Below are 26979 nucleotides of genomic sequence, written 5' to 3' on the forward strand. Positions count from 1 at the left end.
TCTCAGAAGAAAAGCTTCTGGTTTCTTGGGAAATGTTCTCTTAAACTTTTTTTTAATTCTTTATAAATCATTTCCCAGAATTCTTTGATTACTTTACATGACCACCACATCCTTCTACCTCTTTGCACACTTCCAGCATTTGCCTGTCTTAGCTTTAAACATTTTCACTAGTCTACTTGGAGTTAACTACCATCTGTGGATCATTTTCATGTGGTTTTCCTTCAATAAATAACACGCAGTATATTTCAGGTCCGTTTTCCATAGCTCCCCCCAATAATGCAAACTCAGTGCAAACACACCTTGAAAATATTGCACAAAGGCTTTGCAAACCCTGTGCTCAGTTCATCCCAAGCACCAAGCACAGGGGTGGCAAAACACTCTATGCAAAATCCCTTTCAGTCAAGTTCCACCTTTACCTGCCCTTCACCTGGTATCATGTATTATGTTGGGTGTAGAGCAAGTGGGCATGGTCTGCCCAAAATGGCCTGGTGGGCCACAAGGGGAGGTCTGGATTAGGTTCCCCACCCCTGCCAAACAGCAATCCCTGCCCCCTTACTGCATGGTGTTCTCTACTATGCAGGTAGGAAGTGCTGAGAAGAATGTCACATTACAGTTTCCATCCACCGCACCTTGATTTTTAGAGCCAGAAACAGCACTACTCCTCAAAAGGAATGGGTGTCTTCATAGAATTTGTGTGTGTGTGTGTCTCCAAGGATGCTTTGTAAAGTAAGAGGTGCCTCACTATGCCAAATGCCATGGAAGCATAATTTTTTAAATTGGGAAAACCAGCATGGAGCCCTGATAATGCTGATGAATGCCTAATTAATCTGCTTTTTCATTTGCAGAATCAGAGAGATTTATCTACTTGAATCACTGACAGCAATGAATTGTTGTACAACTATATTTCTCTACGAGGTCTTGGGGAGAACTGAGATTAATATGCACAAGACTTGAATAAGTAACAAGATCTCAAAGTTAATCACATTTCTGCAAAACAGGACATCACAAAACGTAGGGTATGTCCTCCCTGAATAAAATATCTACAAACTAAGTTAAAAAGCAGTTGTGCTTTTTAAATGCAGAACTGCTTACGGGGAGGACAACCAAGCAACAAAAGGATACAAGCTGTTTATTAGAGAATTAGGGCAGGCCTATTTGCTTAGGCCACTGCAGCTTCAGTGACACTGCAGCTCCACGTGACACCATCGCATGTAGAGTGCCTAGTCATCTAGATTGTTCCTGACACAAGAAAATAAAAGTTTATATACAAGCAGAAGACTTCCTTGGCAGTTATTCAAAAACTCTTCACACCAAGGGGAAAGTTTTGTTTTATTTACCATATTGGCCTGAATATAAGCCTCACTTTCCCCCCAAATTCTGACCACGAAAAGTTAAAGTGGGGCTTAAATTTGTGACCTTACAAAAACTGGCTTTTACGGGTATTGCTGCTGAAACAGACACATGGTAAAATGGAACGGGTGTGAGTGCCTGCGGAATTTTAAGGAAGCAGCTTATATTCAGGTATTGTCTTTTTTTCTCCCCCCCCCCTTGAATTTTAAAGGTGCAGCTTATATTCGGGTGCGGCTTATATTCGGGGCAATACAGTATTTATTATTACACTTGTATCCCACTTTTCCTCCAAGGAGCTTGTGAGAGTTCTCCCCCTCCCCATTTTATCTTCACAACAATCCCATGAAGTTAGGCTGAGAGGCTGTGACCGGCCCAAGGTCACCCACTGAGCTTCACTATCGAGTGAGGATTTGACACACCCCCCCCGGTCTCCAAGCCCAAATTCAATACTCTAAACACTACATCACCATGGTTCTGATGGGGAACCACACTACACGTTTTCCAAACGTATTCCATGTAGTGATCATAACACGTAGGGAAGCTGAGAACTCTTGATTGTGAAAGTGCTTAAATCCTCAAGAAGAAGCACACTAAGCTTGGGCTGGGAAAAGCAGGTGATCACCCTACATTCTCAAAACAACAGTTCAGTGGAAACTTAAAAACTAATACATTTATTATGGCATAAGCTTCTGTGGAAAACACAGACTCTCACTCCTGTTCTCACACGTGGAGAGAGAGAGACAGAGACAGAGACAGACAGAGAGAGAGAGAAGCTACATTTTCTCTCAGTAATGGGCTAGCAACAGGAGTCAGCAATTTTTTTCAGCAGGGGGCCGATCCACTGACCCTCAGATCTTGTAGGGGGCCGGAATAAATTTTTTTTTTGGGGGGGGGAATGAACGAATTCCTATGCCGCACAAATAACACAGAGGTCCATTTTAAATAACAGGGCACATTCTACTCATGTAAAAACATGCTGATTCCTGGACTGTCCGCAGGCCAGATTGAGAAGGTGATTAGGCCGGATCCGGCCTCCGGGCTTTAGTTTGACTACCCACGGGCTAGCAGTTCTCAGTTGCAATTTCCAGCTGATCTTAAGCCAGCTGTCATTGCCCTAGCCTTTGTGAACTTACACCCATACTTACGGTCTCTCAAAATACATATTTAAGAGCTACTGGAAGGTTAAATTCAACAAAATTTGCTGAAACAGTTGATACTGTTAAATAGTATGAAGTAATTGTCTTGGCTTTCCCACTTTCTCCTCAGCTTTCTTCTCAGAAGCAGCCTCCACAGAATCCCTGAACTGTTTTTTAAGGCCAGGTCAGCTAACCTGGTATGCTAGTGAACGCCAGCACAGCTGTTCCCACTAGTCCAACAGGGCTTTCCCTCCCCTCACATCTCTCCCAAATCCTCTCAGGAGGGTTGGTAGAATTCCCTGGACAGGATATGGGGGGGGGGGGGGAACTGTTTTGTCTTGCAAGCAGAAATGCTTGTGCTAATGAAAATTCCCCACCTGAAAGAAGCTACTGGGTACAGCAGTGCAAAATTCCAGGGGTTCCAGGCACTTATTCAGGGTTTGTGTTTCCTTCAGAATGAGGGACAGTGGTGTCTTTCTGATATGTATTTAATGTATTTTTAATCTTTGTTAGAAGCCGCCCAGAGTGGCTGGGGAAACCCAGCCAGATGGGCGGGGTACAAGTAATAAATTTTTATTATTAATTATTATATATGGTTTATTTACCCATATATACAACTTAAGCCTACGACAGAGGGGTTCACAGCATTAAGACCCCAAAGGGTCTTGCTTCTCCGATAGCCACAGCCTTGGATTCCAAAAGAAATCAGGCATAGCTATGTCTCCCAGCTGCCCAGCCTGCCAGCTTCTAGAAGCAAAGAAATAAACACTTCATTGATTACCAGTTGCTGGAATTTGTATCGTGAGTTTGCATAATTACCCGTGTCATCACATCAATGAAATATATTAGAGATGTAGTGGTATGTTTAAATTTGCTGGAGCCCAGTCTTCAGGGTTATGTACCATGTCCTTCCTTACAAGGCAGCCTCCCAGTTCCAGAGAGCAGCTTCCACCCCATTAGTTGTCTGTTTATGATACTTTTTGGGAAGCAGGGACTTCTATTTTATTTTTTCCTTTGTGCTGGTCTACAGTCCCATAAGTAGTTTGTTTTGAGGACTAGAATGTGAACAGCAAAGGAGTAACTGTCTACATTTACCATCACACTTCATAAGAAACTGTAGGGCCCAATTTTATGATCCAGTTGGGACAATTCATCAGAATTTGAAGGAGCTGTTTCCTGTCTCTTTGCTTCTATATGTTGAGCATTTCAAAGCATCCCATGCTCCCCGCTTCCCCCCTTAATGTACCCCACTCTTTCCCTATAATTTGAATTAGCTCCGCCTATTATTTTCCCCTAGGTATTTTCATGGAGGTTGAAACTGTTCTTTGACCTTGGAAGACTTGCTATGACAATGTTTAAGAAATCCTGTGTGAGAACATTTGACATCTGAGATACTGACTCTGACGTCTGCCAGCCCAGTTACAAAACCGAATGACTAACCTTAATAATACTTAAATTCTCTCCCCCCTCGTGGCGAACGCTTGAGCCTCCATTAAACCACAATTTCTTATAGGATTACCGCTGGCTGGCAGAAGCTAACTTAGTCTGCTGCACAATAATTCCTGATAGATTGGAGAGCAAAATGTTGATTAGGAAATGGGGGTTAGGATCTAGAATGTTCAGTCATGTTCAATTCACTGTGTGTAAAAGCAGTGTAATAGAAAACTAAACCCCTCAATTTTACAATACACAGAGTTTTAGGATGCAGCTGTAACGCAAAACCTGACTAACAGCTAGAGGCCAGCAAAGGCAAGGATTTAATGGAAAGATGAACTTCTTTCCTAGTCTATGTAGACAAACAGGAAACAAATAGGAGTTTGCAAAAATGGATTAAAAATGCAATCCAGTGTTGAGCTGTTTGTTTACTTTTAAATGTCCACCAGTCCTTCAAAAGAGAAGAGAAAAATATAAATCCTTATGCAAAATGTGTGTGTGTGTGTGTGTGTGTGTGTGTGCGTGTGTGTGGTTCAAATCTGGTGGTTTGTTAACCACAGAGAATATTTAGCAATTGTGTAACATTATTCTGTAGTGGCTAAAGCACTGGAAACAAAGTGTCCCTGATGAAAGCAATGTTCAAGCACAGACGATAAAAACTAGAAAAGTAAAGGGCAGTACTTATTCCAGATTAGCCAAAAGAGTAATTTTTGAACACATTTTTGTGAGTTCTGCAGTCAGAAATATAAGCAATGCAGATTCCATACTACAAAAGCTTCGGAAGGACATACTTCTCGTTCAGACATTACACAGCTGCTCTAACAAATCACAGTTTGTTGCATTGTGTCTGAACAAGCTCAAGCATTCCTTTTCCCAATCTTATCTCCTCCTCCTACTCCTCTTGCATGCCCGACTTAAGTGGAAACTTGATTTGTTAAATTACAGCTTCCGATGCTCACACCAACCTGGCATTCAACAACAGCAGCCACAGACCTGAGGCTGGCTGATATGACAATCACGATTCCCAAGTTGGAGGAGGGGCTGGCACATGGCACAGTCACTATCTGCCTGTGCTGTGTACCTCTTAATATTAAAACTATTATTTAACAAACCAGAATGTTTCCTCTGATGTCAGGCATGCAAGAGGAGGAAGGAAGCGAGCCCTCACACTGACTGTCTGTTCATATAAATTTGGATACACTAATTTATTATAAAATGTTCATTTTCTGAGCAATTTCATTTATTCAAATTATCCAATATTCTCTCCAATGGTTTGACTTCGACCCCAAAGGCACACTCCTCCATTGTCTCCTGAGACAGATGGATGCCAACAACTCAAGCAAACTAAAGGTGAATGCCCTTACTTTAAAAGGCCTAGTAATATTCTGAGTCATACTTGTTTGTCACACAATTAGGCAAGCCAAGTCACATTAAAACACTTGCTACTGACAAATCCCGAAACAGCTTTTTCAAAGCTATGTTAAATAAATGATGCCTAACAAACACATTTGAACAAACAGACAAAGATCCACAGCTGTTTTTAGAGATTGTGAGGGAGAGAACACGTTTTATTCCTGTAACCAGAGTGCTACTCCCTTTCAGCCACAAAAGGCAGGAATATTATGTGCCAAGTACAGGTTGTATCGAGGAATCTTTAAGAAATGTCAAAACACTCTCCAGTAGGTTACACATTAGTTTTTCCCTCTGGTCATTAGCTTCAAGACTTTAATCATTTGTATAGGAATAATTCATTTTTATGGCCGTAGATGGTTGCTGTCATTGCGAGAGAACTTGACTGCAATTTTTTTCCACTCCAATAAATTTCTATTGGGCTCTCATCCAGTCAGTGTAATATATCTAGATACATTTGTCCAAAAAGCTCAGTATTGCAATAGCCACCAAGATGGAGCTTATCACACATACATCACTGCCTTGCCTGTAGGTGGCTGCCCACCTCAGAGTTCTAGAAACTGAAACAGACTGAGAAATCATTTTCACCCCTTCAGCATTCATAGAGTCCTTTGTTCTATAGTAATCTATTTCTATGGGCCTTCTTCACACCTACCTTTCTACTATCAGACACATTCACAGCTCTGACAGTCTTCCTGGCCTGCTGCTAAGACTGAGTCACCTACTCTCCTAAACTCCGGAATGATTTCCCTTATTATACTACCTTCGTTATTATTCCCGACCCAATAGACAAAGGCCTCGGGTCTTACATATTACAGCATTCTGCAGGTGATGCCAACCATTATTGACATTTCTCTCTCAAATACATTTCTTGCTGTGTCAACAGTAATATAGATATAGCGTGGTCAAATGACTCAATAAATTACGCATTCCTACCCACCAAAGATAGCCACAGACAAACATTGGCACACTGCCATCTCATCAGATGGGGGGAAAAGTTGTTCTCATGATGCTTGCCTGGTGACAAATGCACCTTCCTCTTGACATTAATATGCCCACTGCTCAATTACCTAAAGATCAACCACAACAGTTCATCTGACAAGAAGAAAGAAGTGATGAGAGTGTATTTGCAGGTGCTTATGTTGTAGAGCTCTGAAATACAGATATACCACTTCAGACTGTATGTGAAAAAATACTTGTTTAGAGCCTCATACTAAAATCTCCCTCTGTGTGGAAAGGTGTACATACCAACATCACATAGAGAGAAATGTTGACTGGGAAATAATTCCAAATAAGCAAGTCTCCACATAAATTCTGAGGTGGTAGTGCCATGTGAAAGGAATGAATACAGTGGTACCTCGGGTTGCAGACGCTTCGGGTTACATACGCTTCAGGTTACAGAATCCGCTAACCCAGCAATAGTACCTCGGGTTAAGAACTTTGATTCAGGATGAAGACAGAAATTATGTGGCAGTGGCACCGCGGCAGCAGGAGGCCCCATTAGCTAAAGTGGTACTTCAGGTTAAGAACAGTTTCAGGTTAAGAACGGACCTCCAGAACGAATTAAGTTCTAAACCCGAGGTACCACTGTATGTGAGATAAAATTTTGTGAATTGAATATTTAGCTATAACAATTGCATGAGTTTGGGGCCAATTCAGTTTCGCTAAAGTATTCCATTAAAGAATAATTTGCATAATACGTTATTTCAGCCTTGGGAAACTGGCAACCACAGCAACCACAGTTTAGGGTGACACCAAGCATGGTAGATTAATAGCCTACTTCTCTATAATGAGTCCCCTTATGGCACTCTTCAGTCAAGTTCTAATAGTGGAACTGGGCTCAGAGAAAAGAGCTGGGGAGGAGTGACTATAGCAGGCTTCCTCAAACTCGGCCCTCCAGATGTTTTTGGCCTACAACTCCCATGATAGCAGGACCAGTGGTCAGGGATGATGGGAATTATAGTCTCAAAACATCTGGAGGGCTGAGTTTGAGGAAGCCTGGACTATAGGTTCTCTTCACTATGTGGCCCTTTTGCTTTTAAAACAGACCCCCTCCCTCTTTATACGTAATTGAGGCACAATGGCATTTTAAGACACCAGTCTGTCTGAAATGGGACAGCTTACTTTGGTCACTTACTCTTTTTTTGGAGAGGGTATGACAAACTAAACATTACATGCAAGCTTTGCAAATGCAGGTTTATAAACCTCAATATCCACTTTGTTATGGAAAGGCAGCTTTTGGAGAAACCCATTAGAGTGGAGAAGCAGCAAAGTAGGTGCTTTAACCATTTCTCTGCTCAGAATTGCTCCCCTGGCCTTGAAATCGTGTTTCTCCCCCCAGGGCAAAACTTTCCAAACTATGTGCTGCAATACTTTAGTGTGTCAGCTGCAGCATGAATGCTCCCCACGCTCCTCCTGGGGCTGGAAAGGTTTAGTTTAACCTCCAGTTTACTAGTAAAACTGAGTTGCTGTGTCACAAAATGAAGCAAAGCTGAATTACTGTGTTGCGAAATGATGCATGTCCAAAAAGTGTGTCACCAACTTGAAAAGTTTGGAAACCTCTAGAAACCTGTGGCAGAAGTAGCTTAGGGGGGAATGAAAAGGTGCAAAATGCTAGCTGACAAAGCATTAAACATTTCTCCCACAGTAGCTTCTCCATTGCAAATTACACTTCCCAAAGCTGGTTTTTAAAAAGTGGTGTGTGTGTGTAACACAATTTTTCTGCATGAAAGAATGTGGAGATAAATGTTGAGGACAGAAAAAAGGAGTATCGTATCTGAGTATAGCATTCTAGGTAACAACTAGTTATATGGCCAAACACAACTTGAGAAAACAAAACATAGGTTTTCCATTTAAAGCATCTTTAATGGAGTTGAGCCCAGAATCTATCAGAGTATTTGACCAAGTAGGCTAATGAGCCTATAAAAGAGCTATAATTTAAATGGTTCTGTCCATAAGATGGTAAAGAAATAGCCTAAGGCATCTGATGCTTGAAGGGATAAATAACAGTTTTTCCCTTCAAAATCACTAAGCCAAAACAGAGAGGAACAATTTCTCTGCATGAGATCATTCTAAAGAACAAAGCTAGGTGCTCCAGCTTTCCCAAAATATAATTCTTCAATGCAGCATATGTAATCATGCAAGTTTCAGGAGCCCTAGTTTAAATAAAAGGTTCTATTGCAAAATCTTGGCAGTGTAGACTTGTTACAATAGTATGGGCCTCTGTGAGCACATAGCATCATTAGACATCATTATTTCAGGAAGCCAATTCTGTTCCATAACAAGAATCCACAATTCTCTCTCTCCTTTTCTCTCTCAGAGTTAGCAGTAAAGAAAAACAAGTTCTCCAACCAATTCTATAATGCTCTACGTTTTATGGTGCACTCACCACAAACATATGGTAGAGATATCCAAAAACATACATACCATTCAATCTTCTCTGTACCCAAGTTAATCTACCAGTTTTAAGTGCTGGTTAGCTCTAAGAAGCCAAATGTGTCAACCTGCTAGCAAGTCTAGTTCTTGGTTTGTTTGTTTTCCTTTGTAGGGAAAGAGCATCATCACAACATAAATTCCTGCAAACCACTGTGGCTTCAGGTGCATTTCTAGCCCTGAGAAACTACCATAAGCAAGAGAAAGTGTTTATTCTGCTCTGGGACTGGGAGAACAAAAAATTGCGGCAGGTGGGGGAAGAAAGGGTAGAATTCAACGTCACACTGATCATTATGTCAGCACAAGTATTTCTGCTTGTCAGATCGAACAATCTCTCCCCTCCTGCCCCTGCATGCTGTACTGGAGGTTCTCCTGATCTTGAGCAGATTTGTGGGACATTATGGGGGTCTGCAGGGGGCAGGGAGATTTTTTGGGGAGGGAGTCCTGTTGCACTAGTGGAAGTCCTTGTACAGGCTTCTACTAGTGTACTATGTTGGCTGAATCCAGCCCAAAGCACTGGTGGCAGAGGGATTGCATTTAGCCTCTTATGATGAAAGTCACATTAAACAATGTTACAGTAACTAGTCATTATGGACCGTAACCCTCTATTTCCCATGTCTTTCAGTAACTAAACCTAAGTACATGGAACTGAAATAATTCCACACACTTCTTCTCACTAACCCTGCCTTTCCTACCCTCCTCTGTTGTCTTCTGTATGTAGAATTTCACACTGTAACGTTCTGTTCTTTTATACCATAAAAAGTAGGAACTATTCCTCCCTTGCAAGCATAGCCAGTTTTCTAATTCTTAAGAAACAATACACAAAGATGATTTAAATTAGACTAGACTCTGTATTAGCTATGCAATCAGAATTGACTCATCAATTGTTGAGCAGCTCCAATCCTCCATTAATCAATAACTTTGACCAGAACTATTTGCATTTGCTGGGAAACATCTTTGGGTATAAGAAGTCAAGAATGAATATGAGGTTTGAAGCACTAGCTGATTCCTATGGAATGGCCGGTGTATGTTTCAAGAGAAAAATCAGTAACTCACCCTGAATGCAGTTCCTTCCTCTATAATGGTGGGCAACTGAGAAAGGCAGATATCCACAGCAAGGTCCCAAGCTTGCCTAAGGAAAGATAACATGACAACATCAGAAGTCTAACGTAAATGATTCTATGAAAACGTGTGTGGAACCAGAGTAGCAAATTGTATTTGAAGGCGGTGGTCTTCAACAAACCTTAGTTTGGTATTTACTTACTTGCTTCCAAGGTATTTATACCCTGCAGTCCTACCCTAAAGGGCTTTCTAGACCAGCAAACAATTTAAAACCAAATAATTTGAAAACTGAATTAGAACATTAACATTATTGAAAATCCCATGTCAGTAAGGTATCACCCATGTATCACCCATCTCAAACAGGTAATGGAAATATAACAAGACTGGAGTCAGATGATTCTCTCTGGGGAAGAAAATCTAAAGATGGGGTATCTCTATTGAAAATGCCCTTTACCACCTGTGTAACCTTAGAAAGTAGTGGGGCGGGGGGGAGAGAGAGCGAGCCTGCAAATATGATCTTAGGAGATGAGTAGGTTTGTGTGGCAGTAAATGGTCTTTTCAGGAAGTTCCAACAAAACTAATGGAGGCTGATTCTCTTCCTATATGTACCGACCCTGCAATTATCATTTCAGGTCTTTCTTTGCATGCCTCCTCCACAAGAGCTCCAGCGAGTGGCAACACAGAAGCGTGATTTTTCTACCATGGCTCCTCGCTTGTGGAATGCTCTCCCCAGAAAGCCTCACCCGGCACATTCAATAATATCATTAGGTGCCAGGCAAAAACATTTGTCTTCTCCCAGGCCTTGGCTAATTAAAGAATCTATGTCATTTTAAACTGTATGTGGGTGTATTGTTTTTGTTTGCTACTACAGTGGTACCTTGGGTTACAGACGCTTCAGGTTACAGACTCCGCTAACCCAGAAATAGTACCTTGGGTTAAGAACTTTGCTTCAGGATGAGAACAGAAATCATGCTCCAGCGGCGCAGCAGCAGCAGGAGGCCCCATTAGCTAAAGTGGTGTTTCAGGTTAAGAACAGACCTCCAGAACGAATTAAGTACTGAACCCGAGGTACCACTGTATGTCATATATTTTGTGTTTCTATATTGTAAACCACCCTGTGATCCTCGGATAAAGGGCAGTTTAGAAAGGGCAGTATGGACTTCTACACTAATCGAAAGCCCCCCACAGCTCCAGAAATAAATTTTATATTGGGAGATATACCCTGTGGCTGGTTAGAGATACACCAGATTATACATGTTCTGAATCACCCAACTATAAGGACTCAAGCATTATGCAGTTTAAACAGTTTTGAGCAACCCACCCATCGGGAAAGGGAATCAATCATCTCCCAACTATATAAAATCCTCACACAATTGGCTCCCCTTCCCCTCACTTCATTAAGACTAAATGGGGAAAAGATTGTGGAGAAGGATTAAAGGAACAACTCAGGGAACACATTTGGAACAAACTACGATTTGAATCCATCTCAATTAGAACTTGAGAAAAAGCTATAAATGCTGGTACATGTGCCCAGCGCTATTATATAGAATTAATCATAACACATCCAACCTTCGCTGGTAGGGATGCAATTTACCTGGCTCTCTAGTATATATGTGGTGGTTTTGCTCCTAAATTATTCCCTTTAGGGAAAAAGTTTTCAAACAATCAAACAATACAGCCAGACCCAAAATTAATTCTATTTTCTTATTTTACTCCTCACATTTTTTAAAAAATAACCAATAAAGACCTCACCCTCCATTAATTAACTGCAGTTAGATTAGCGATTGGGGGAGAAACCCCTGGAAAACTTTAAATGCAAATCTTTTTGAAGCCTGGATTTCGCAAGTATGGGACATTGTGCTTAAGGACAAATTAACCACTTCACAAAATAATTATCGATCGGAGAGGCGAAAGGCTCACAACTTCTTCATGACATGGTATCCTTTTATTGACTTTGTTAAGACAATCAAACAGGGTTTTCACCCTCCATTGACTCGTGGAACCTTATGGAGAGACACTTTCATCTTATTGCCTTTCCTGGAATGTTTAAAATTACAACCATCAGCTGCTATTTTTCTTTCTTTTCTGTACAACTACTAAGCTCTGTTTTCCTTGTATGGGTGTGTTTTGATACTTGATACTAAGAATCAATTAAAAAACAAAAATAAGAATCAGTAGACCTAAAGATGGACCTTCTGAAAGCTCTACTCAGATGCATGGGGGATATTCAATTAATTTCTTTGTGCTAGTGCAACAGGATTCTCCTCTCTCCTTCCCCCCTCTTCACTGTCCCCAGAGGGTTGGAGAAACCCCTGGAATCCAAAGTGGCTGGGGCAACCCAGTCAGATGGGCAAGGTACAAATAATAAAGTTGTTGTTGTTATTATTATATTTAAGGGGCATGTGGGGGGGTGAGAGAAGGTGAGAGAGCGGTAACTGAGAGAGCGGTTGCTGAGCAGCTTGGCAGGTTTCTGGATGAAACATCGGCTTTAGATCCATTTCAGTCCAGTTTCCGTCCTGGTTTTGGGACCGAGACAGCTCTGGTCGTCCTAACAGATGATCTCTGTAGACAACTGGATCGAGGCGGGTCGGGACTGCTGGTTCTCTTAGATTTGTCAGGAGCCTTTGATATGGTCGATCATGATCTTCTGGACCACCACCTCACCAATGTGGGGTTACAGGGCATAGCCCGTAAATGGCTGTGCTCTTTTATCTCTGGTCGGGGACAGAGGGTAGCGCTAGGGAGGGAGATGTCGCCGCACCACTCCTTGGTGTGTGGAGTGCCGAAGGGCGCAATCCTCTCCCCGATGCTTTTTAACATCTTTATGTGCCCCCTTGCCCAGATTGTCCGGAGCTTTGGGCTGGGTTGTCACTAATATGCTGATGACACTCAGCTCTATCTGCTGATGGATGGCCACACTGGCTCGGCTCCGGACACACTGACCAGATGCTTGGAGGCTGTGGCTGGATGGTTTCGTGGGAGCCAATTGAAACTAAATCCTTTGAAGACAGAAGTGCTCTGGCTGGGTCGGGATGGCATGGGGATGAGGGACCAGCTCCCTTCTCTTGCGGGAGCCCAATTAGCGGCAGTGCCTTCCATTAAGAGTTTGGGTGTAATCCTTTTCAAATATTGTTTTTCATTGGAAATATTCTAACCAATTCACCCCCCTCTCTTTTAATTCTTCAAACTTCTTCACTGTCAGGCAATCATTTCTCTCTTCTACAAGTTCCCTATATCTGTTAGCCAACTGTCTTTCATATTATTTCTATGCATGGCTGATGACTCTATAGGCGATAGCCACCAGGGAGTTTTGGCTGTTACTTTTGTTTTGTTTCTTTCCCAAACTTCGAATAGGGCCTTTCTCGCCAAATGATTAGTGAAGCCTCTATGTGCTTTTATTTTATCATGACCCAGGTAACCATGCCACCCAAAAGCTTTGTCCCAGCCCTCCAGGTCTAGGATTTCCGTATCTGTCAATAACTTCCAATCTTTCAGCCATGTCATGCATGCGGCCTCAAAATACAGCTTTAGGTCTGGGACCACAAACCCGCCCCTTCCTCTAGGCTCCATCAATACTTTAAACCTTACTCTTGGCTTCTTACCCTGCCAAATAAATTTAGAAAGATCGGGCCAGGGCCTTTTCAGTGATGGCTCCGACCTGGTGGAATGCTCTGTCCCATGAGAATAGGGACCTACAGGACCTCCTTTCGCCAGGCCTGTAAAACAGAGCTATTCCACCTGGCCTTTAATTTGAATTCAGCCTGATCTTTTATTTCCCTTCTCTTCCCTCCCCCTTCCCTTTTATGAAGATTACCCGCTCTGGGACCCCACAGCTAATTCTCCCCTGGCCTCCTTACTGGCCCAAGTAGGACTAATTCAGCCAGCTAGCCCTGGTGACTATCTAATGCTTATTGGATGGATTTCCCCCAAATTGATTTTTGAATGTTATTGTTATTCATGTTTTTATACTAAATTTTATGCTGCTTCTATGTTGTATTACAATTAAGTGTTTTAAATTTGTATTAGCCGCCCTGAGCCCAGTTTTCTGAACTGGGAAGGGCGGGGTATAAATAAAAATTTATTATTTATTATTATAACCTTGGGCTGGTGAAATGTTCAGGGTACAGTGGTACCCCGCAAGACGAACGCCTCGCAAGACGGAAAACCCGCTAGACGAAAGGGTTTTCCGTTTTGGAGGCGCTTCGCAAAACGAATTTCCCTATGGGCTTGCTTCGCAAGACGACAGCCCATAGGGAAATCTCAGGGACAGCGGGGAAGCGCAGCGCGTCTTCCCCACTGTCCTCGGACCTCCTCCCGCCGCCGGCTTCGGAACGAAGCTCCGATGCCCGGCGGCGGAGGGGGAACGTCTCCCCCCGCCGCGCGGCATCGGGACGAAGCCCCGGTGCCGGGCGGCGGAGGGGGAAAGCCTCCCGCCGCCGCGCGGCATCGGGACGAAGCCCAGATGCCGGGCGGCGGAGGGGGAAAGCCTCCCGCCGCCGCGCGGCATCGGAACGAAGCCCCGGTGCCGGGCGGCGGAGGGGGAAAGCCTCCCGCCGCCGCGCGGCATCGGGACGAAGCCCCGGTGCCGGGCGGCGGAGGGGGAAAGCCTCCCGCCGCCGCGCGGCATCGGGACGAAGCCCCGGTGCCGGGCGGCGGAGGGGGAACGTCTCCCCCCGCCGCGCGGCATCGGGACGAAGCCCCGGTGCCGGGCGGCGGAGGGGGAAAGCCTCCCGCCGCCGCGCGGCATCGGGACGAAGCCCCGGTGCCGGGCGGCGGAGGGGGAACGTCTCCCCCCGCCGCGCGGCATCGGGACGAAGCCCCGGTGCCGGGCGGCGGAGGGGGAAAGCCTCCCGCCGCCGCGCGGCATCGGGACGAAGCCCCGGTGCCGGGCGGCGGAGGGGGAACGTCTCCCCCCGCCGCGCGGCATCGGGACGAAGCCCCGGTGCCGGGCGGCGGAGGGGGAAAGCCTCCCGCCGCCGCGCGGCATCGGGACGAAGCCCCGGTGCCGGGCGGCGGAGGGGGAACGTCTCCCCCCGCCGCGCGGCATCGGGACGAAGCCCCGGTGCCGGGCGGCGGAGGGGGAACGTCTCCCCCCGCCGCGCGGCATCGGGACGAAGCCCCGGTGCCGGGCGGCGGAGGGGGAAAGCCTCCCGCCGCCGCGCGGCATCGGGACGAAGCCCCGGTGCCGGGCGGCGGAGGGGGAAAGCCTCCCGCCGCCGCGCGGCATCGGGACGAAGCCCCGGTGCCGGGCGGCGGAGGGGGAAAGCCTCCCGCCGCCGCGCGGCATCGGGACGAAGCCCCGGTGCCGGGCGGCGGAGGGGGAAAGCCTCCCGCCGCCGCGCGGCATCGGGACGAAGCCCCGGTGCCGGGCGGCGGAGGGGGAAAGCCTCCCGCCGCCGCGCGGCATCGGGACGAAGCCCCGGTGCCGGGCGGTGGAGGGGGAACGTCTCCCCCCGCCGCGCGGCATCGGGAGGAAGCCCCGGTGCCGGGCGGCGGAGGGGGAAAGCCTCCCGCCGCCGCGCGGCATCGGGACGAAGCCCCGGTGCCGGGCGGCGGAGGGGGAACTTCTCCCTCCGCCGCGCGGCATCGGGACGAAGCCCCGATGCCCGGCGGCGGAGGGGGAACGTCTCCCCCCGCCGCGCGGCATCGGGACGCAGCTCCGATGCCGGGAGGGGGAGGGGGAAAGCCTCCCGCCGCCGCGCGGCATCGGGACGAAGCCCCGGTGCCGGGCGGCGGAGGGGGAAAGCCTCCCGCCGCCGCGCGGCATCGGGACGAAGCCCCGGTGCCGGGCGGCGGAGGGGGAAAGCCTCCCGCCGCCGCGCGGCATCGGGACGAAGCCCCGGTGCCGGGCGGCGGAGGGGGAAAGCCTCCCGCCGCCGCGCGGCATCGGGACGAAGCCCCGGTGCCGGGCGGTGGAGGGGGAACGTCTCCCCCCGCCGCGCGGCATCGGGACGAAGCCCCGGTGCCGGGCGGCGGAGGGGGAAAGCCTCCCGCCGCCGCGCGGCATCGGGACGAAGCCCCGGTGCCGGGCGGCGGAGGGGGAACTTCTCCCTCCGCCGCGCGGCATCGGGACGAAGCCCCGATGCCCGGCGGCGGAGGGGGAACGTCTCCCCCCGCCGCGCGGCATCCGGACGAAGCTCCGATGCCGGGAGGGGGAGGGGGAAAGCCTTCTCCCGCCGCCCGGCATCGGATGGCTTTCCTGAAGACTTGGGGTGGGAGGAGGGTTTTCCTTCCCACCGCCAACATTCAGAATGCTGTTCTGAATGTTGGCGGTGGGGAGGAAAAACCCTCCTCCCACGCAAGCCCCGGGAACAGAGGGAAAGCGATGCGCCCCTTCCCCTCTGTTCCCGTACCTGTGCTGAAGGCTTGCGGTGCGGAGAAAAGCCCTTCTCCGCACCGCCAGCCTGGCAAGCGGTTTCCCTAGGAACGCATTAATTGATTTTCAATGCATTCCTATGGGAAACCGTGCTTCGCAAGACGAAAAACCCGCAAGAAGAAAAAACTTGCGGAACGAATTAATTTCGTCTTGCGAGGCACCACTGTAGTTGATTGCAACCCTTCATATTTCATATGTAAGGCTTCTTAAAAGACACTCATTCAAATATAGTCCAAAGCTGCAACCCTAACTTCACTTACCTGGGGGTAAGCCCAAATGAATTAAATAGGACTTGCTTGAGTAGGAATGGCTAGGATTAACAGAGTGAGCCTTAAATAGATCTGCAATGTAGTTCACAAGTTTCTTACAAAAATAAAGTGAAAAGGCTGAAAGTCTTTCTGGAGAGAATTGAACAGAATTCCTTCAGCACTTTGAAAGAAGGACCACAGTTAAGCAGCCTGCTCTGCGTATAGAAGGTCCCACGTTCAATTTCCAACATCTCCAGGTAGGGCTGGGAATGCTCCCTGTCTGAAATCCTGGTGAATGCCTGTCAGCGTAGACAACACTGAGCTGGATGGGCCCATGGACTGACTCAGTAAAAGGCACCTTCCTATGTTGACGCACATGCAATGAATGCATAGGGTGAAGGGAAAGGGAAAGCAGTGCAAAATCATGGCACAGCATTAATAGGTCTGAACATGTTCGGTGTCACTGGAGACAGTCTGACACGGAGTGTCTTGACACTGTCTCTGAGACACGGAGCATGCAGGAAGCTAGTAATACCTACCCTCTGCCAAGCAGCGCTTCACCTCTCTCTTCAATCTGTGCATTCTGTATTCAGCGGCCCCTGTGCTGAAACTGCTGTATTTTAATTCAGATGCCTTTCAAACACCTTCTCAAGTGTTGGCCACAAAGAGATAAAAATTGGTAATCTCCAACAAGCAGGCAAACTACAATAGTTTAGGAAGCATTGCATGAATAGTCTGATGCACAGTTAATCTCTTGAGGGGGAAAACGTTTATCCCACACTTGTTAAAAGCCTACTAGCTTGACCAATTTGCACAATATTTTAAATTGCACGTTGGTTTAATTGTCTATTTTAATTTGTGTTATATGAAGCAACTGAACTGGGTGGAGAATGAGGAAAGCAATATAAACATGGTTTTTAAAATTATTATTGCTTCCCATGAGGCATCCTGAAACAATTTACAGTTACATATTTTAAAGGAGTTTAAACAACTGCTTATATAATTTTGTAAAAAGAAAACAATAATATAAAAACAGCTTAAAACATATACATAAAATCAATTCAATTCCAAGACAGATACCAACTGGGGCAACATTTTAAAGGTCTTGTTGAAAGAGGAACATCTTTAGCAGATGCCAAAAAGAAAACAGAAACGGTGCCTGTCTGATATGCAATGGAAGAGAGTTCCAAAGGGTTGGTGTCGCCACACTAAAGGCCACATTGCGACACTGTGCAGAACTGAATTTTGTGTAGAATGTTATCTGCAGGATGCCGTCTCTTGCAGAGTGTAGTGATCAGTTGGGTATAAAAGGGATGAGATATTTTAGGTATCCTAGTCCCAAGCTGTGTAGGACTTTGTACACCAATGCCATCACCTTGAACCTAGCTACCGTAATTCTCAGTCAGTGTAATTCTTTCAGCAGCAAAATAGGATGGTGATAGTCTGCTGCAGTGAGCAGTTGAGCTGCAACATTTTGCACTAGCTGCAGCTTCTGAGTTAGCCTAAAGGGCAGCCCCTCATAAGAGTGCATGGGGATAATCCAATCTGGAAGTTACCAGCACCTGGACAAAAGTGGTCAGGCTATCCTGATCCAGAAGCGTCTGCAGCTGTCTTGCCAACGCAAAAAGGCACTCCTAGCCCCTGAGGTCACCTGGGCCTCTAGCAACAGGCTGTCAACTTGCTCCTTCGGGGGAGTACAACTCCATCCAAAGCAGGCAATTGAGCAGTTATTTGGACTCAGAATCCACCCACCCACAGAACCTCTGCCTTCCCAGTTTACTGGGCATCATCCTGTCCACCACAGAGTCCAGGCACTGGTCCAAGGCTTGCACAGCCTCTCCTGATTTAGATAAACTAGGTTGGGTATCATCAGCATACAATGACACCTCACTCTAAATCTCCTAATGTCCACTCCTGAAGTCTTCATATGTAGATACTAAACAACACTGGGGACATGATGGCACTTAATAGCACGACTGCCAGGGGGCTAAGAGGCTAATCACACAATATTGTTATCTGAAACTGACCCTGGAGATAGGAACAGAACTACTCAAAAGCGGTGCCCTTAATACGTATCTCAGGAGGCTATCATGGTTAATGGTATCAAAAACCCACTGAGAGATCAAGTCAACTAACCGGGTTGCTCTTCCCTTTGATAAAGGTCATTCACTAAGGTGATAAAGGCCTATTTACTCCCATAACCAGGTGTGAACCCTGATAGGAATGGACTAAGATAATCGGTTTCATCCAAAAATATTTTAACTGTCATGGCACAACTGTCTCAAGGACCTTTCCAAGAAAAGTGGTATTTGCGCTATAACTAAGCCTTATTTTCTAAATCTCTTTTATTTGAAACACTTTCTCTTTCAAATACTCTCTGCTGCAATAAGAGAAAATAAAGAACTCTCGCTTTTTCTGATTTTCTAAATATTTCGGATGCTTCCTCTCTACACAGCCACAGTAACATTAAGAAACACTGTTCAGTAGCACTGACTGAAGAAAACAAAATAGCAAAATATGTTTGCTCTGTATTAGGTTTCTGGACAGGTTTAAGTCTACATGCTTCCGTAAAAGGTACAATGAAAGCTGATATACTAGGATATATTAATTTTGAACTTAACATCAGTTCTGCTTCACACGTTACAGATCAATTCACCAAACACCACGGAACTATTGCTGATATGCCCAGGAGCCCCACCAAAAATCTGGAGAGGGTGCACCTCCACAGGCACATACCTCCACATGTGGTGGGAATGTCCCAAAATCCAACTCTTCTGGACATCAGTCATACATATGCAAAATAACTGAGCGAGTATTAGAAGTCACCCCAGAACTGGCCCTACTGAACATCTTCCAAGATTATAACGCTCACTCACATTACAAAGAGCTAATAACCCACATACTCTCAGCAGCCAGAAACATTATAGTCAGACACTGGAGAGACCTGTCAGGAGTAAATATGGACCAATGGTATTAAATAGTATGGGAAACAGCCTTACTAGAAAAACTAACCAATAAACTGAAACTGACACAGGGACAAATAGAAGAGACGCCTTTACGCCGGTATGGTTACTCTTTATCATGTACATAGCCCAACAAGACAACAACAAGAATCCGCCGACAGCATACGAATCAATATAGCTAATCTGACCCCAAAATCTCCCCCCCCCCGCACATAAACAAATCTCACTACAGCCAACCAAAGACCCTAGGCCAATCAACCACACCCTAGGCCAAGCACTCTCACCACCAAGGAAATAAAACAAGCAAATAGAAAGAGAACCCGTACAAGTGACACTGACACAACCCCCCCCCCACTAAGTAGAAGAATAGAAGCACTGCCACCCAATCCCATGCACCACCCCCCTCTTTCCCCTTCATTTCTTCCCAACCTAATACAGTGGTACCTCGGGTTACAAACACTTCGGGTTACAGACTCCACTAACCCAGAAGTAGTACCTTGAGTTAAGAACTTTGCCCCAGGATGAGAACAGCAGGAGGCCCCTTTAGTTAAAGTGGTACCTCAGGTTAAGAATGGTTTCAGCTTAAGAACGGACCTCTGGAACAAATTAAGTTTGTAACCAGAGGTACCACTGTACTGCATGCCACACTAATGTCTTAAATTGATCTGTAGAAAACACAGCTTGAAAAAAGAGACAACGCACGTATCTTTGTAAACTAAGAAATCTTTAATAAAAATATTAAAGATTCACAAGAGTTCCTGCTGTGCTAGCACAACACTGAGCCTAGGAAAATGCCAAGCTAACATAGGAATGGGAGACCACATGATCTTGCTGATGTGCAACAGTGTCAGTTGTTGTGACAACTGATCCACGTACTTGCCTGGGCTCTACTCCTATAAATAAAGGTGTCGTCACGAACCAAAGTTCCTTATGTAGATTTAAAGAACAGGTTGGTACTTTTATGGGTGTCCCTTCTTATAAAAACTCAGCAATTTTTAAATGCTTGCACAGTGCACATGCCCCTCTGAATCTCAGGCAAACTTTTAATTAAACCAACACACATAAAGTGCACAACTCAAATAGAAAGTTTACAACTCTATGATTCTATGAAAAATGCATTGAAACAGTTCTGCCAGTACACCAGACAAGTATTTATATTCACTGAAGCTTAACCACCTTTTGTCTCTAACGATCATGAACTTAACTCTCGTTGTTATCTTAACATACCGGAATATAATGTAACAGGATTGTGAGCTACACATCACCCTTTTGCTTTAAAGGAGCAGGGAGGGAGCATTACCTACATGCAATGGATTGGAGCCATGGAAATAAAAAGATGTTATTTCCAAGAGGCTTTACATACTGATATAGTACATAATCAACATACAGGACTTTAGCTGCTTGTTTGAATACCTCCATTAAATCTTAATCAACTGTGTTCCACCCAAGAGACTAGCTACTGCAAAGCAGCCAAGTAACAGGATTCAGGCTGCAGATAGAAAACAAAAACTACACACAAAATAAAGGAACAGCTTGCAAAACACACAATTTCTTCTCTACTGATTCACAGCATACACTTTGTCTCATTTGCTCCCTCACCTCCTCATCCCCATGGCTTCTTCAGTAATGACCTTCACAATAGGCTGCCTATATAATTATGAGGTAATCAGGGGATAATCAAAACAGCTTCAAAGCAAAAGCAATAAATGGCTCCCGCGTGCTCAATAAACGCCCAGGATGCAGGCAAAATGGTTATAGAGAACAGTTGTGGGAGATATTTATTCCAGATTGTGACAAGAGATAAAGTCAATTATTACAATTAAATCTATATCCTATTTCTGAACTCTGCCTGCAATGCTGACTTGATGTGAAAACATTTAACAGAGGCTTGGCTCATGCTTTTATGGATGGTTCCCACTCTGCAGATATATAGAAAAATAATTTGTGGTGACAACTGGCTCCCCAAAGGTTCCGCCAAGAGACTCATAGAATTGAAACTGAAGCAGCTGTTACTACCTCTGAGCTGACTGATGACCCTGAAAAAGATCTGGCTCCTTCCCTAGAGCAACAGAGTAAATCAAAAACACCCAGCAGTGCTGTTACTTTCTGGGTGCTAGTTTTACTGGCCATGAGCTAGGACCATGGAGGAGGCCCAGCGACTAAAGGCAAAATGAATCTGCTCTCCGATGCTCAATGTTGGCTTGGCTTTGTTCAGCTCCTGCCTGCAAAATTTAATCATAGCATATCCTTAAGCTAAAGAACCAGGGAATCCCTCTCATACAATCTTGGAAGGGAGCGGACACTTTATTCAAGCCACTCCGATAGCTCTTGTTATAGCCTTTGGTTCTCTGGTTGGAAAGTAGGACAGCAGTAGGAACCTGGATGATAAAACAAAAACTCAGTTCCAGAGATCGGGCTTCCACTGGTCTTCTGGCTTGGACACACTGAGTCCCAAATGGGGGCTGTGAATAAAACTTGCTTGCAAATCTTTTGAGGCTTTACTACTACATTAATATTTTTAAACTTCTGTCGAAGGACTAATAATATTACCCAACTTTCAGGCCAGAAAACAAGGAGGGACAAAAACTTGCAAAAGAGAATAATATCTCAATAGTTTGTGAGAGCCAATAACACCAAGGGCTTTGAGATGAATGCTATTTATCTATACTTTATTGCTTAGAGGTGAAGGAGGGTCATGGGAAGAGACACATTTACAGTCTTGATTTGTGCTACTTGCAAATTGCAGGAGACACCAGTGTAGGTCATTAGCCGATAGAGGCAGATGTTGCTAAGATGCTTAACTCCTCAAAGGCATTTCAGGTAAAAACCACAAAGTCTTCCCAAAAGAAAAGAGAAAAGAAGCAGCCATTCCTACAAGGTCAAATCTTGGAACGCTTTAAAAGAAACGTTTATCAGAGAGAAACTCAATGGTATTTGAAAAGAGATTTCAGCAGATTAAGGCCAAATCTCTTTTCCTACTTCTACAAACACATCATTAAAAATCAATGTGGTCATATCAGTCAATATTATTCACCCTTTCCGAAAAGCATAATCACCATTATCAGAATGTAATATGACTGCCTTTAGCAATGTAACGAGTCAGTGATTAACCTGAATTGCTCCACAGGCGCTGTTCAATCCATTTTCTTACAGTGCTACCTACCCTCAAGAACATTTTCTCCTGCTTTGTTGGGGAGGGGGAAAGCACTGCAAAGCAGGGCACGGCTTGCTAATATTTCATCTGTGTTAGTGTTTAGAGAACAAATGTTAAATACTTATACAAATACACAAGTAAAATGGGCCACTGCCCAAGAAAAAGCACTGTAAACACTCATAAAAAGAGAGCAGGGGAACAGAGCTATTCAAATTCCACCCAAAGGTAAAAGTGAAAGGTAAATTAAATGATGGCAAAACAGGAGCCAGGAAGGAAAGCCACCGTTCTATCTTCTTAACTCACACGGAGAAGGAGAAGATAAAGGAAGGGGTTCCACTTCAGAAGGATTTCATAAGAGCAAGACCGTGACAATACATAATATTTTATTAGATTAGTCTATTACATAACATTTGCATGGATACAAAATCTTGTATACATTAGCAGAAGAGCTCTCTCTCTCTCTCTCTCTCTCTCTCACACACACACACACACACACACACATATACACAGACATAAAATCACTGTCGAGGGATATGCAATTCTTCAGATCATTGTACGGTGTGGCACAGGCAGTTTAACCAGAGGAGGGAAGAGATTGCAAGTCATCTGTGCACTAATGGAGCTTCCCCTCATGCCAGATGATGTTTGGATCTGTAGAATTATTTTGCAGGCTAACTTCTACTGCCTGAGAAATAAGGAACGCTAGACAAAAGATTCCATTATTTTTTAATTGTAAGTTTCCTAAATAAATACCTGCAGTTGTGAATCATAGTCAGCCTTATTTTAAAATACCTCGCCAACAAATAGAAAGCATAAAAGCGTCGGAGAGTCCATCAACAAGTTTTGGGTATCCATCACGGATTTCATGCTTCAGTCTTTGCTGCTGCCTCATCGTCTTGTTCTGAAGGACAAATGTGATTCAGTGCAGAGTCACTGGTACCCAATCTTTGGAGAAGGGGCATTCTGAATCATTTCGGTCTTCTGTGGTAGAGAAACGGTTGCTGCCCAGAAAAGCAACAACCGAGAAATATTGGGAAGTAGCACGTCCACACAAAAAAGTTGGCACCAAAGACGTTCTTCTAACACAGGTTTAATTTCAGGCGCGCGCGCGCGCACACACACACACACACAGTCATTGTTTCAGCGTTTGTAAACATTAAAAAATACCCTGCTGATGCAAATGAGGTCCTTAATTAGCATACACATATATGCAAGGGCATTGTAGGTGATGAAGTATAAGTTACACCAGTCCTGAACAGTAGCTCAGCATTACCGTATTCTCATGAATCTAATGTGCCATCAAATCTATCACGCGCCTCAATTTTCATGGTGTTATTTGGCCAAAAAAGGTGTGCATTTGAGTAAATACGGTACTTTGTATTACATATTGGATGTTGTGATGAGGAGAAAGCAGTGTATGAGAACCATGCAATGTAGTATCCAGACTCATGCCATTTTTAAAAAAAATATTTTTAAAGAGGGAAATTCAATTTTGGAGGCTGTTAAGTTACCTGTAGCAGCAACATGGTGGGGGGAGAGAAAGGGAGTGATTCCCATGGCGGGGAAAAAGGGTGACTTTTGCCTTTGACACAAGCATTCGAGTGGGTATAATGCATGTCAAAGGCTTAAATATGTTTTGCTCAAAAGAGAAAAGGGCAACTATTTGACCTGCGCTGATAACACTGCTGTAGTTATTATGAGGTATAAATAAATAACCACAACATATGCTCTTAGAATATACTATCTGCTTTTCAATAATTCAATACTGAATTTATTCAAGCATGGGCATTTGAACTTTGGTAAGATATACATCTTAAATGTAAGATCAACGGATGAAAAATGTACAATAATATAGCTAGTTTACAACCAACCTACGAAACTTAAGTTCTTTGCAAGCACTAGGGTTACATCGGGGAAGAGCAGGGCTCTTTTGTCTTTAACAGCTGTGTGGCAAGCAGAAATTTAAGAGACTTAGCCTTTCTAGTATAGAAATACAATTATGGGGACAACTTCAACAGTTCCCTATCCCTGTCTTCTACATATCAAAGCAAAGGTCATAATCCTTCCTAATATGGTGAGATGCCTTGCACTGTTATTTAAATTATCAGATAAGGGCCCATCATCACATCTATCTTGATTCAGGTAGGTAGCTGTGTTGGTCTGATGCAGTCGAAATGAATGAATGAATGAATGAATATACAAACAAACAAACAAACAAACAAACAAAAATTCCAGTGCTACTGGACAATTTTTTATCTTGACAGTAGACATACCAGATTAATCTGCCCCCCATCACTCCTTGAATGGTAGTACACACCTGTTTTCAGCCAAGCTGAAGACATATGAGAGCAACAGGGAGAAGAATATGCCAAAGAGGGTTGGGAGAAGAACACAGCCCTGTATCATACTGTTTATAGGGAAGGCTTCTGAGGATGAGCCCTCATATTGGACGGTGCCACACATGTTCTCGTGGAAGGACACAACCATCTTGCAAAGCTTAGGTGGATATCCTGTTTTCTGGAGCAGTGTGAAGTGTGCTTTTTGGCTGGGGAAGTCAAAGGCCTTCATCAGGTCTATGAAGGCAGCACTCAACAGGCGCTTCTGCTCTCAGCATTTTTCCTGCAGCTGGTGCAGTGAGAAAATCACGTCCACTGTTGACCTCTGAAGCCGCATTGTGGTTTGGGACAGACCCTGTCAGTGAGTGATTGTCATCTGTTGAGAACTACACAGGCAAAGTACTACACAGTACTCAGAAAGGAGATTCCATGGTAGTTGTTACAGTCATGGTGGTTGCCTTGGTTCTTGTAGAAGGTCGCAATGCTGGAGTTTGCTGTGTGAGAGACTATGTTTCCCCTCAAGTACAGTTCTTGATAGTGCTCTGCCCTTTGCTGCATCTGCTTGCTGTGGTCTGTGATGATCTCTCCCGACAAGGTTTCAGCAGTGCACTTTTCCTGACTGTGTCGGGAGCTGGCTTCAGGCACCAGGCTTGTTGGCAGACCAACTCTATGTTACAACTCTACATTTGCAGATGTCTGCAAATGTGACATGAAGGCTGGTAACATCAACCCCGCTGTGTGGAAATCCCTTGTAAACAACTACAGTGCCTGGGGAAAGTCAGGTTGTGCATACATATTAGTGACCAGAGGAGGAATGACTGCTGGGAGGAGTGCAAAGAGACGAAACTCCATGGTCCATCTGCAGCAGCACAACTGGACGCCTTCATCTGCCCCAGCTGCAACAAAACATGTCTCTCCTGTATTGGTCTCTACAGCCACAGCAAGTGTTATAAACTTCCAACAGTTCGACTTCATCCCCAAAGGCACATTCCTCCATTGTCTCTCAAGACAGATGGATATCAACAACAGCAACTTCTAAAATTTTCATCTATACATGTAAATTAGTATATGCAAATTTGTATACCCTTTCATGGATGGGGCAGAGGGCCCAATTCACACGTGAAGCACTAAAACCACAAAATCCTGTTAGGACTTCTGCCTCATGCAATGATTGACTTATTTTTTATTCCGGCACTAAACAATATATAAATCAAAACCTCATTATCCAAAGAACGAAGACACTAAGGGAAGCACCAAAAGGAAAGCACAAAAATCTAGGGCTGCACCAAAGAGGTAAGGGAGTATTTTGTGGGGGAGAGGGGATTTTTCAGGGGAGAGGCTGTGATTAGGGTGAAAATGTTCACCTATTTAGATTGAGGGTAGGAAACACTCTCTTCACTGTGTCATCACATAGAAAATTTGACTGGCTACATCACATCACAAGGAAGCCAGTTCAGAGTGAAGTCCCTGAATGTGAATTTGACTTCATTGTGTTGTACCATATCTGACTAGCCACATGACAACTTGATGTCACTGTACTGATTATATGATATCTGACTAACTGATGATCACTTCGGAAAAAGACCATTAAAGATGGTACAGAAACTGCAGATTGCTGAAGGAATAAGCTCCAAAAAGGACACCCAAAAACCTATGATTTTTTTTTTTATGGGACTTAAACTTCCTTCCTGTGGCCTGATTTTTCTGTTGCCAAAAATTTAGTAAAGCCCCAGGGAATATGTTTGCACTTATTAAGCAGCCAAATAAGGCACTGTGAATGAAAATGTGAAATACAGGGAATTACTCTGAAGGAACACTGGTATTTTAGAAGGCAGACAGAATGATTCCCCCATGACTTCACATCAAAAATGAAAGTATGGAAAGGCCTCTGTGATTCTTGTCATTAACTCCCCACTCATCCCCTGGAGAAAATGGCAGCAATGTTTTACTTTAAAATATAAAGTGTTTATTTCCCCTACTGAAATTCCATCTTCCTTCACTCTATACAGCAAAAGTATAATATACTTCTGAATAATTTATCCCAATCTCCTGCAACTTGCCTCTAGTTTAAGTCTCTT

The 26979-nt window shown here is 44.7% G+C and overlaps 1 protein-coding gene across 2 annotated transcripts in view; it reads right to left on the reverse strand.

Moving 5' to 3' along the window:
• Window positions 1-26979, reverse strand: part of RPTOR (regulatory associated protein of MTOR complex 1) — a 313358-nt gene that overhangs the window by 109437 nt on the left and 176942 nt on the right. For both annotated transcript variants that reach the window (XM_083489852.1, XM_083489851.1), the window contains exon 10: window positions 9819-9894. In XM_083489852.1, coding sequence (XP_083345978.1) covers window positions 9819-9894 — 76 coding nt within the window. The remainder of the gene's footprint in view (window positions 1-9818; window positions 9895-26979) is intronic.

This window comes from Podarcis liolepis (genome assembly GCF_965112155.1).
Source record: "Podarcis liolepis genome assembly, chromosome: 2".
NCBI lineage: Eukaryota > Metazoa > Chordata > Lepidosauria > Squamata > Lacertidae > Podarcis > Podarcis liolepis.